The sequence below is a fragment of the Schistocerca serialis genome, chromosome 2, assembly GCF_023864345.2.
Source record: "Schistocerca serialis cubense isolate TAMUIC-IGC-003099 chromosome 2, iqSchSeri2.2, whole genome shotgun sequence".
Classification (NCBI taxonomy): Eukaryota; Metazoa; Arthropoda; class Insecta; order Orthoptera; family Acrididae; genus Schistocerca; species Schistocerca serialis.
In genome coordinates, this window is record NC_064639.1 from 755,640,500 (window position 1) to 755,654,023 (window position 13,524).

Genomic DNA, 13,524 nt, shown 5'->3' on the forward strand with positions numbered 1-13,524 from the left:
CCTGTACAGGGCCTCAGGCCTCTGTCTACCATTGACTAGTCACTTGCAGTCAATGAGACAAGTAAAGTCAGATCCTGTACTTCCTGCAGAGGAGACAGGATCCACAGGAAAAGATAGTACCTGAGGTACCTCTGGTACAGGTATCACAGCTACATGACTCTTGGGAGCCCTTTCAGCACACCGATTCGCAACAGCTGCCAATCATTTGACAGTTGTCAGGGCGAATTCCAGCGACTAAAGAGCATCAATCAATTCATCCTACATTCGAGACAGGGCATCAGTACTGTTAGTTGCCGTAACATAGTGAAGGAACTACCAATTCCAGTCGTGTGACATGGGTTTCATTCATTCAATATTTTATTCCAACCATGTCGTTTTAAGGTAAAGTAAGTTTTGTATTTGGACCCAATAAAGAAACACGTGCTGCCTAATATCAATACGATTTCTTCTTTCAAAAAACTAAGAAACTGAAAAATATTAGCATGTGGAAAGGTAGAACCACCATTGTCACAAAGTGAAACCATAGGTTGTAACTTGGGACAAGTATAACAGAAGTCTTTATTGGTGACTGGGACTAGTATGACAAGTCTTTCTTGGTGAGTAATGATGTAATTATTGGAGCTAGCCTAATCTGCTGTTCGTTCAACATTACCTACAATTGTTGCCTGTGATGGGGTAAATTTTCAAATTTCTTATACAAAATATATAGTATAAAAAAATAAAAACAATCCTAAGGTACAACCCTTTCACCAAAAGTTTTATTTTGGTGGTTATTCTCTTGTTTACGTTTTATTGCTGCACTATTTTTCTGCAGTGGTGGGCTAAAGTCAAAATTCTTACTAGTCAAAATTAGACTTAATTTTACTGAAAACTAAAATAACGAAAAAATTCTGGAATTAAAAAAAATCCAAGGTATTTTCCAAAGAAAAAAACTCCCTGGAATGCAATATTTAATAATTTTGTCAAAAGTATTGGGCATAGACAGTCAAATATTGACAGATGTTTGTATATGGGACATTTGGAAGAGAAGAGAGAGCATCTTCTACTTCTATTATATGCAGGTGATAAAATTCCTGAAAGTTACTCTGATGAGAACAACAAGATTAAAAGAGCTATGGAAACACAATTTTTTATTCAAGATGTGGAAGAACTTAAATCCTATCTTGGCACCGATTTTAAAAGGTCAAAGGATGAAATGATTGCGTCTCATCTTCTGTACTGAAGATATCAAATGCAGAGCAAACCAGAGCTGAATAATGATCAAGATTCTTTCGGTAAATCTAAACCAGTTTGTCAATTGATACATTGTTTGGGGTATGCTATGCTTACAATAAGATCAGAGCTGAAGTGTTGCAGCAAATTACTTCAGCAGATATGAAAACAATCCAATGGAATGCTGTTGGAAGGGACTTTAAAAATGAATGCTAAGATACATTAAAAGGAACACTGGATTTTGGTTTGCAATACGAAAAAGGAGATGCAGAGATGATTCCCTGCTACATAGAAGTAGATTTTGGCAGTGGAGAAGACAGGAAAACTACATCAGGATTCCATCTGTTAAGTGCATGGAAATACTGTTTGTTAGACAACAAAGCGTGAAAGCTGTTTTTCGTTATCTTCAAATGAAGCTGAATGTGTAGCCCTGGCCAACAGCAGCAGCTGATTGTATGTAATTAATTCAACTGTTCACTGGCATGGGTCACAAGGTCAACAACAGAGAACTGGTTCTTGAAGACAATTCTTATATCCATTTGCTGAGTATCAAAGAATAAGCACTTTGATAATAAATACAATTTTGTGTCAGACTATGTGAGCAAGAGAATTGCTGGTGTTTGTTACACAAATGCGAAGGAACAACTGGCTGACTTGTTAACTATGTTATTACAATTTGAGAAATTAACAAATCATTTAAATGTTATTAAAGTGAGTCGAGAGTTATTTGAATTGAGGAGGAGAGTTGAGGGTTGCAGGCTCACATATCTCAATTTCTTTTTAGTATATTCCTCTCCTTTTCTGTTGAAATTCTGAGATACATCTTTTTATTCTGTTTGTTGATAAGTGGTTGTAACACGATTCGGTTTCTTGTTGCTTATTCGGAAGTAGCTAAATGTAATCAGGTGTTCATGAATTAAATTGTTATTACTACAAGTTACTTATAATTTTGTGTGCCCAAGGATTGCCCACAGCTCTCTAAATTTATCAAGTATTAATGCTGAATGATTTATAGCTACTGCAGTTGATTAGCTCAGTGAGTGGTGAGCACAGCTGGTGTTCATTTGAACAATTCCTGTAGGTTAAGGGTGATCTCCCTGGCATCTTCATCTCTGGTGAAGCAGAAAAACCATATATTTTGTAACATGTCTTGTACATTTCCAAAATTTCTGCAGACAGTCTGGCAAAGCCATTTGGTGTGTTAGGTAAAACTAATTTCTCAATTTGATTTTTTCATGGCACAACATATAAATTCTGAAATGCTTAAACAAGAAGCAATGATTCATATGGAAATATGTTATCAGAGCATGACAAGCTGCATTCTGAAAAGTTCAAAAAATAAAGAAAATCAGGGGTGTATTTGAATTCTTCAAATGTGAAAATTTTTTTTACTAAAATTTACATACATACAACTGTGCAGTGATAAAAAAATAAAATACAAAATGAGACATGCATCTGAATTCTTCATATATGAAAATTTACAGTTTTCTCTTTATACAAAAAATTACATACAATATTGCAGTGAAGATAGACTGATTAAAAATTTCTTCCTGCCACAAACTCATATTTTCGTGCTAAATGAAGTCCACATGTATCGCTCACATGAATTACAATTACTGTCAGGACCATACACTGACAGTTACAGAGTGTTATAATAAATGCTAACTATGATTAACTTCATCATTAGCATCTGCATAAATGTTTAGATATATGACTTGACCAGTGGAGGTTGTTTGTGTACCACTTTCTGTTATTACTGGGATGTTCTGGACGGCGTCGTTAGTTCTCACACGCATTTCACCACTGCTGGACGTGCAATCTGATGCAAGTTCTACATCCTTTTCTCCATCCAATTCATCATCTGAGAAATGAAAATGGTTTTCTAATAATACTTGTAGCCTGCTCTTCCACTTATCTGCTACCTCGGTGGCCAATGCTTGTATTTGGTTTGTCTTTACATGCTTATAAGTTTCACTTGTGTCAACTGTAAAGTGCTTTATTGCATTAAAGACTGCAGCTGGTAAAAATTTCTTGAAAAGTTGTTCTTGCACCATATTCTCCACATCTTCCAAAACAAGTGATGCAAACTCTGATGAACCAGCAACTTGGTATGTGCACAATATTTCATACAAAGACATTTCCATTATTCCCCTTACATCTGAATCTAGAACACTTGCATTATTACTGTCGTGTGAAGTTTCAGAATCTTTTCTTCTGCAGGGAAGTATATTATCTTGCTTCTTCAATGTAGAAGCGTATGTTTTGTTGCTATGTGCATCAACTGTATTTTCAGTTTTTGGCACAGTGGACTGCGTGGAAAATAAATCTTTATGTTTTTCAGATTTGCTGCCAATTGCATTTTTCAAAATGTCATCTGTAGAACAGGCATCGTCTGAAACATTTTCTTTGATCTGTAATGACTGTTCCACCATATTTCCAGACTCTACCTGTCTGTGTTTACCTAGTTCTTTCATCTGAAACACAAAATGTTGTCCACATATAAACTGATTGAGCACTTGTCACAGATAACGACAAGAACATTTTGAGAAAATTAAAATTTTAAAACAACTCACAAAAGTCCATTAAATCATCTAAGCAGTTAACAGACTAATATTGAAATATCAAAGACAAAATTAAGAATAAAATTAAGATGCTATGTGTCAGACAAACAAAATTTGAAAAATTCTCTCTAAATCTGAACTACGAGGTATACGACGGATATTGCTGCATGCTGCATAATAAAACCACCTCATCCTCCTCCTCCTCCTCCTCCTCCTCCTCCAAATAAATATATGTATGTAGCACTGAGATGATTACATCCACATTGAAGTGAGATGGTTCTCTTGTCAGGCTGGTGCCACAACTCTTGATGAAAAGTCAAGAGAACATCTGATGAGACATTTTGCATGGCACACAAGTAAAGGAAGCCTTTAAGACACACAACTGACTGATATGCCAAACTGAGAATGCTGTGCACAGTTCAAACTGATTTTGGTGGTAGTGTGTGTTGTAGCATAAGGTTTTCCATATGGCTATAACTAGACTTCCTGACGTTTATCAAGCACAGAAAAAAATATTTAAATTAACATACATGTCAAAAATAAAAATTTGTGTGTTGCTGAACATTAATATATATTTGTTTTGCAGCAAACAGAAATTTGTCTTGAAGACCATAATATTACCTTGTGTAATAATCTTACAAAAATGAGTCTGACATTGTTACAACAATATGCCCATACAACATAAATGTGACACATGGCATCTACATTCACAATGAAAATAGCTCAGATAAAATAGAAGTTAGTTTCAAACTATGTAAGATGCATTAAAGAATAAGATGATGATACAAAGATCCTGATAATTTACTGTTAGATAGTTAGGACCAACCTGTTGAAAGAACTAAGTTTTCCTACTCTGTGTTAGATTGATCTGAGAGCTCAAATGTAAAAAAAAATGATGGGCATTTCGATACTATAACAAAGACATGTGAATGTTTCAGGAAGAAATTCGACAATGCACATAGGAAAAGAATATTTTCCTATTTTGGAGAAAGAAATTTTAACATTAATAAATGCTCCCACACCAAAAAATCCAAATCTAACACAAAGCCAAGTGGGAAAAAGTAACTGAGAAAATTAACTGGCAGTGTGCTATTATACTAATACTGGACACCATGCTGTAAGTGAATCCATAATGGTTGGGAATAAAAGGGAAACATCATTCTTGAAAAAGAATGTAGGAAAGTCATCGAAAAGGAAGAAAGTTTTGTTGTTGGGCAGTTCTCATGCCAGAGGTGTAGGCCAACTTCTGCAAGAGGAATTAGGACCAGAATACCAGGTCACAATTTTTTTCAAACCAAGTGCTAGTCTGGATCAGGTGACAGAGGATTTAGGTTCACTCTGTAAAGATTTTACCAGGGAAGACACCGTGGTTATTGTGGGAGGGCCAGGGAACAGTATCGACAGAGATCCTGGGTACAGTATAGAGTGTGACCTGGTAAAGATTGCGTCGGCATCGAGACACACCAATGTTGAATTTATATCTGTCGTGAGACGCCATGACCGGCCTCATTTGAACTCTTCTATTGGGAGAGTTAATTTGGATTTGGAACGGCTGCTTGGGTCGGGTGCGGGGGCTCATATTGGTGTGGTTCCTGTTGATTCTCTCAGTAGGTGGGACTATACCAGGCACGGCCTACATCTCAACAGGAAAGGGAAGGGTAAACTGGCAGGGGTAATAGCAGGAAATTTAAGGGGGGCAGGCACTACCATGAATGGTAAAATACCAGTGGTTACAGGTGTTGGAGCAGCACCTTTTTTAGGATAGGTAAGACAGTAAGATGTCAAATTCTACAAGAGGTCAGGATTGAAACAAATCTTCAGTTTAGGAAAGAAATTAAACAGCACAATTCTAGCACATTGGATCACCAATCACAGCTGTCAATTATAAATTTTCACCAATCACCAGAAATTTTATCTCCACCAAGTTGTATCTCATTCCTAGGTAATTGCATTGATGAATTAAAGTCACCAAACCCAGTTGACATAATCTGCCTCTCTGAACACCATGTGGCCACTGGTATAGGAACTAGGCCTAAGCACTATGAGAAACTCAGACAGGAGAGTACTGCAAATGTTAGAATAAGGAAAGGTTCTCATAAAAGTATAATTAAAAATAATGTAAGTATATTTCATCAAAATATTGGGAGTTTAAAGAATTAAACAGATGAGCTTCCGGTTTGTTTAGAAGATTTAGAAGCTGAGAATGAAATAGATATACTATGCCTGTCTGAGCATCACATTGTTACTGATATGGATAAGGTAAATGTAAGTCGATATAAGCTCTCTGCACATGTAATTAGAGAAAATGCGCAGAAAGGAGGAGTTGCCATATATGTCAAAAGTTATCATTGTGCAAAAAGTATAGAAACAAAAAAGTTTTGTGTAGAGAAACATATAGAAGCATGTGCCTGTGAGCTTAAATTAAATAAAGGCCCATTTATAATTGTAACTGTATATAGTTATAATAGAGGGAAACATTCCACGTAGGAAAAATATATCTAAAAACAAAGATGATGTGACTTACCAAATGAAAGTGCTGGCAGGTCGACAGACACACAAACAAACACAAACATACACACAAAATTCAAGCTTTCGCAACAAACTGTTGCCTCATCAGAAAAGAGGGAAGGAGAGGGAAAGACGAAAGGATGTGGGTTTTAAGGGAGAGGGTAAGGAGTAATTCCAATCCCGGGAGCGGAAAGGCTTACCTTAGGGGGAAAAAAGGACGGGTATACACTCGCGCACACACACACATATCCATCCACACATGTACAGACACAAGCAGGACTGTACATGTGTGGACAGACACGCGTGCGTGCGCGAGCGCACACCTGTCCCTCCCTCCCCCCAAGGCAAGCCCCCCCGCTCCCGGGACCGGAACGACTCCCCACCCTCCCCCCCAAAACCCACATCCCCCCGTCCACCCCCCCTCCACCCCCGATGAGGCAACAGTCCGCCGCGAAAGCCCGAATCCCGTGTGCATGCTTGTATGTCCATCGACCCGCCAGCGCCCCCGCCCGGCAAGCCACATCATTCCTGTTTCCAGACACATTCCTCCCACGTGGAATGCTTACCTCTATTATATTACACACACACACACACACACACATATATATATATATATATAGAGGGAAACACTCCACGTAGGAAAAACACATCCAAAAACAAAGTCTAATGGTCTTCCCATCATGTGATAGTGATCTTGCGATACAGGCAACCTTGGTTCAGTAAACTAAGGAGCCTAATGTTAGAGGATGCTACCATAACCATATACAAAAACATATGATGTTTAGACAGCTCATTATCTGTTAACAAGTGCTGAAATCTCTAGTAAGTGGTATATCCTGGGTACCATCCACAGTTGTTTACACTAAGCTACTAATTTTGAGTTGCTAAGACTCCCAGTGCTAGATGGAGTTATAACAAATTTAAAGTTGACTTGTTATGTGTCACACTTTCTGAATTTCAATATTACTTTGGAGCCACAAATGTAATCCCATTATTAATCACATAAACGAAAGTTACAATAAGCAATTGTTAGAAGGAATTATGTTGACAATTATGTGAATACAAAATGGAGGTAAACACAATAAATAATAATGGGAGGAAGTGATAGTTTATGTAACCTATAAATAAAAAGACATATTCCTTTGCATGAGCAAGGTTCTGGTTATGTGTGCAACATTTGTGCACCAAAATCTAAGAGTAATATGCTGGCTTCAATAGATAAGACCAAAAAGTGATAATATTTCAATAATTTAAAAAAATGAAATGATTTTTAACGTTCAGATTTCATTTTTATTCTTCAGTAGACAAACAGAACTACCTTTTTAAGTATAATGTGAATTATAAAGTGATGAATATAATTCTGCATAAAAGGTTTGTGACACTCTTCAGTGTTTCAAAAAAAATGTTACTTTCTACTGCAACAGAACAGAGGTCTATATGGTATTGTGAGTATGAAAGGGATGATGATGATGACAGCAATGAAGAATGAGGAAACATCAAATCATTTCACTTAGATCAGAGAGTAACCACACAAATACACATGCAGAAACTAAGTGCATTTGAAACCATCAGGAATCACGTAAATATGTTACCAAAATTCACCAGTCATTATTTTCTCCATGAGCAGATGTATACAAAATTATTGAATTCTGTATGTAACATTTATTAACTACATCCAAAATAATGAAAAGTGAAAGGCACAATTCCTACTCCACAGTACATATAGATTATATTAGACTGGATCTTTACTCGTCCAAATAAACATGTAGTACTCAATTGGTACATTCTGCTATAGTCAGTGCAAAACAAAATGTAATATTTTATGATTTAATTTTCCATTAATTACACTACTTTTACATTAAATGCGGATCAAGTTATAACGCAAAGAGCATATATTGTACAAGTGGAAAGAGAATACGTTATAAAAGCAGAAAGAGTATATACTGTACAGAACGATCAATATTTGTATTACAGTAACATCTACATGACTGATAATTAAGGTACTTATGGGCTAGTAACATTTATACAATACACCACTAAAGTACGGATACAAATATTTTGTGTACTTCCTAAAGGAGCTCGTGCAGGCTATAGAAGCAGTGGTGAGTCAAATATGCATTAGCATCTGACTTGAACTTTTGTCAGGTCATTTACTGATTTAATTTCTGGGGGAAGTTTATTAAAAATAATTTTCCCATGATGGAAGGTTCCTTTTTTATTTAGGCTGGTGCTCACTGGCTCTGTGTGAAAGTTTCCTCTTTCCTTGTGTTATAGGAATGTACATTTTCACTTTTTCGGAAGAGTATTTCCCATTGCATATTTTTTCACAAAAACAACTAACTCGTACACACAAATACGTGGAAGTGGGAGGACTTCCAGTTTTTTAAATAGTGGTCTAGAGGTTCTGTTCCATTTCACACTTTCCATTATTCTTATAATCCTTTTTGTAGCCTAAAGAACTTTTGCGTGAGAGAAGAGTTACCCCAGAAAGTAATTCCATATTACAGTTGTATTTTAAGACAATCTTTGCTGCAGCATCCTTCTAATATACTCACTAAAACAGTATGCAGTGTTTAATTTCTTATACAGTTTTTCAGTGTGTGTCCCCCATTTCAGGTAATTCTGGTGCCATAAATCTAAGAACTTTATGTTGCTACTCTCTGCAGCTCCTTACCAGATATCTGAATCCAAACATTTTGCTCACCTTTTTCACATTATGAAATTCAGTGCCACTGTCTCACATGCATTTATTAAAAACTGATGCGACTGAACCTGCTCATTGTCTCCATTGTCGACTTACAAGCATTTCCCTTTCTTTCCCAATATTATCATCAGAAAACTGAATGGTGTTTCTACAGAATTTGTTCAGGTCATTCACGTATGACAGAAACAGAAGAAGTTCCAGCACTGAGACTTGTGGCACTCCATATATAATGGCTTCATACTTTGAATAATGTTGAGATAATTTGTTGAAACTTTGGTGTTGCACTTGAACTACTTGCTTTTGTCTGATTCGGTATGATTATATCCAGTTGTTGGATGTTTCTGATCCCCATGTTGTCAAGCTATGGCAATAGTTTAGTGTGACCTATGACGTAAAAGCCTTAGAGAGATCTAAGCATATTCCATCTAAGCATATTCCAATACGACATTTTCATCATGATCCAGCTTTTGAAATACTTCATTATATGTTCAAAAATTGCTGTATTAGTCGATCAGCCCTTCCTGAAATCTTGTTGCGCTATAAATAAAGTTTTGTGCTCTTCTAGGGACCCTGCCACCCTTCTTTGAAAAAGTTTTTCTATGAACTTTGTAAAGACAATGGACCTGTAGGCACCCATTTGGTCCTTTTTACCTTTTTTGAGTAGTGGTTTGTGCTTGGTACTTTTTAAGCATGACAGGAAAATTCCAATTTGAAAGGAACTGTTACAAACGTGAGCTAATGGTTCAGCATTGAGATCTCCACATTTTATAATAAGACTGTCTGGGATGCTTCTATTCCAGAAGAGTGGTTCATTTTTAAAGTTATGTTAACTGCCAAGACTTTTCTCTGGGTTTCTGGAAAGAGAAAGAGTGAAGAAGGATGATACAAGGCAGTTTTTAGTGCAAAATTTGATTTCAGTGGCCAGCTGCTCATTTATATTGTTAAAATAAGTCTTGAACACATTTGCTATTTCTTCAGGATCAGAATTTCTTTTCTGCTATGGTTCAATTTATACTGGAATTTTGGGGAGAACTATTACCACTTTGCTGTTTCACTATATTCCATACAGTTTTCACTTTGTTATTGGAATTATTCATATAGCAGTCATTTGCCATCACTTTGGCTTCATTTATCACTTTTTAAAGTATCAGTTTATATTTTTTGAAATACACACTAAATTCATTAGATCCTATAGAAGATTTCAGCACATGATTTGCTACACCTGTTGTCAACCAGCAGTTTTATCTATCAAACCAGTAAGATTTGATCCTTTGTTTTTAACTGGAAAAGATGTATCTTAGTTACTTAGCAAGTTTGATGTTCAATGTATCATTTTGCACAATAAACTGTAATGAAGCGGAATGAGTCATTTTACATCTACATCACATATTCATTTGTAAATATGGTTACACTCTGAACATTTCTAAGATCACCCCTCTCCTCTTACAGAAGAAAAGAAGGAATACAGATGTGAGTTAGTAATGCCTATCCACCACCTTTCACATATTTCAAGTGTTAAGGAGAAGCTTCTGGAAATAAAATGGGAATTCCTGGACGAAAGGCGACATACTTTTCGAGAAACACTATTGAGAAAATGTAGAGAACTGGCATTTGAAGCTGACTGCCAAAATGATTCTACTACCGCCAACACACAATGCGCATAAAGACACAAAGATAAGATATGAGAAATTTGGATTCACACGGAGGTGTACAGACATTTGTTTTTTCCTTGCTCTATTTGCAAGTGGAACAGGAGAGGAAATGACAAGTAGTGGTATAGGATACCCTCTGCCAACACAGAGAATTGATGTAGATAAAGATGTAAATAGAAATTCTTCTGTGGAATAGAAGGAGCTGTCAAGGAGAAACTTTCTCACTTCGTTATCAAATTTTAGTGAATGATCAAAAATTTTTGTTGGACCATTGCCCCACTTTTTGTGCTAAAGACAACCTTGATGTGGAGTAATGAATTGTCATTTTTTCTTCTGGTCTTGTAGCTGTGTACATCATTATTTCTTTTGAACTGTAGTGGAGTATTTGCAACAAGCTTTACAAGGGAATAAATATACTGTGCAGTAGTCAGAATGCCCAACTCCTTAAATAGATATCAACAAGATGATTGTGGCTAAGTACCACATATTATTCTCGCAGTGCATTTCTGAGCAAGGAAGACTTGCTTTCTTCAGAATGAGTTGCCCCAGAACAGTATTACATATGACATTACTGAATGAATATACGCAAAATTTCTCAAATTACTGATTTATGTCTCCCAAAGATCTGCAATGATTCTACGTCCAAATGTGGCCAAAATAATTTGTTTACAGTGGTTCCAAAATGTGCTTTCTCCAGTTTAAATTTTCTGAGACATTAACACCCAGGAATTTTGAAGTTTCCACCCCATTTATAGTTTCCTCACCATGTGTTACATTTATCATTGGTTTAATGATCCTACATGTCCAGAACCGAATGTGTTCAGTCTTTTTAAAGTCGAAGATGAGAACATTTTCAGAAAAACAGTCAATGATACTTTTAAGAACTATGTTTGCCATTTCTTCTGTTTCTGCATGTATGCTTGGATCTATTACAGGCTAGCATTACCTGCAAAAAGAACTCATTTTGATTTTTGTACATTAAACAGAAAATCACTCACATGTATGAGGAACAACAGTATACCTAGGATTAAACCTTGTGAAACCCCCATACACGATTTCTCTCCAATTAGAATTACGTCCCTGAACTATACCAGTTAAATTACGAATCACAACTTTCTGTTCTCTTTTGGTCTATTACAAGCTAGTATTACCTGCAAAACAAACTCATTCTGATTTTTGTATATTAGACAGAAAATCACTCAGAATTATGTCCCTGAACTATACTGGTTAAATTGCGAATTACAACTTTCTGTACTCTTTTGGTTACACATGGTTAGATATGACTTTAACCACTGGTTGGCTATACCATCAATCCCATAAAACTGAAATTTATTTAGGAAATACTGCGATTTATGCAGTCAAATTCCTTACATAGACCACAGAAAATATCCATCGGTGCTATTTTATTATTCAAAGCTTGTAAAATATGGTGAGTGAACATTAAAAGCCATTCTCAGTACAGCAATCCTTCCATAACCCAAACTGTGACTTTCTGGGGATATTATTGTCGCTAAGGTGAGATACTACTCTAGAATACATCACCTTCTCAAAAACTTTGGAAAATGATGTCAGCAGTGAAACAGATCAGTAGTTAATGACATCTCTCTTATCACATATCTCAAAGAGGGGTTTAATAACAGCTTATTTCAGTCTCTCTGGAAAATGCTGTGTGTTGTTGACGCATTAAATATTTCAGATATGATGAGGCATATTATATGGGAACAAATATTTAGTACACTGTCAAAACCACATGAGCTTTCATTTTTGAGAGAATGCATAATTTTCTTAATTTTGAAAGGAGACATTAGTGATACATTCATATGATTGAATTCCATGAGAGTTACTTTATCAAAATACTACTGTGATTTTTCTCTTGAGCTGTTTATGCCTAGGCTTTCTAATATATTTAAGAAATGATTATTAAATACATTTTCTATCTGTGGCTCAATATGTACATCTAACAATTTTGAAGTTTCCACTCTATTTATTATTTCCTCACTGTATGTCACACTTACTATATTAAAAGAATTTGAGAAGACAAACACAGATATGTTGAACTTTTCATCTGTGCTTTCACATCTGTACACACAAATCCACGTTGCTTTCCTCAATGCATTCCTAAGGCGTGCTGTGTTTTGATGCCTGAAAGTTCTTCCTATTTTCATTGTTTCTGTTTCCATAGTCAGTACTGAAGATATTTCAAGAAGTCATTCTTAGTGGTCACTGAAAGCTGTGTTGATATTTCTAGCTGTGTATTCATGACTTTCCTTGTTTATCAATACCATATCATTAGTGGTGAGGAACACACTTGTTACTTTGGTGGGGGAATTTACAATACGGAAGCGAGTTGCATGTTCCAAATATGACCATAAGATCATTTCTATCTTTTGAAACATGCATGTATATGATGAACTTTTCATCTGTGCTTTCACATCTGTACACACCAATCCATGTTTTCTTCCTTAATAAATTCCTAAGGTGCTCAATGTTCTGATGGCTGAAGGTTCTTCCTACCTTCACTGTTTCTGTTTGCATAGTTATGCTAAGTTGCAGTCAATGTTAAAATCTAAACATATTATAACTGTTTTGTTCAAGTCCCTGATACCATCAAGGCTACCTTCAAGTTTGTTAAAAAATATTTTTATGTTTGAGTTTGCACTTCTATACAGGCAAATATGATTGTTATTATTGAGGTTAGTTGTAAAGCAGAAATTTCAAAGCCACCCTCTTTTCCCAATTTTTCCAAAGATTTTAAAGCAGCAATAGTTGACACTGTCTTTCTACAGAAATGAGGTGTCACAACACAACCTGTATATCTGTAAAGTTACTAACATCTCATCAGTCAGCAATGCTCTCTAAGGACACTTTGACGAAGCAATATACACTG

At 35.9% G+C, this 13,524-nt stretch overlaps 1 protein-coding gene across 1 annotated transcript in view; it reads right to left on the reverse strand.

The window, feature by feature from the left end:
- Positions 1–2,559: 2,559 nt before the first annotated feature.
- The window catches only part of LOC126456387 (uncharacterized), a 53,669-nt gene continuing 42,704 nt past the window's right edge, over positions 2,560–13,524 (reverse strand). The window contains exon 3 of the mRNA XM_050092140.1: positions 2,560–3,686. Coding sequence (XP_049948097.1) covers positions 2,874–3,686 — 813 coding nt within the window. The 3' untranslated portion in view covers positions 2,560–2,873. The remainder of the gene's footprint in view (positions 3,687–13,524) is intronic.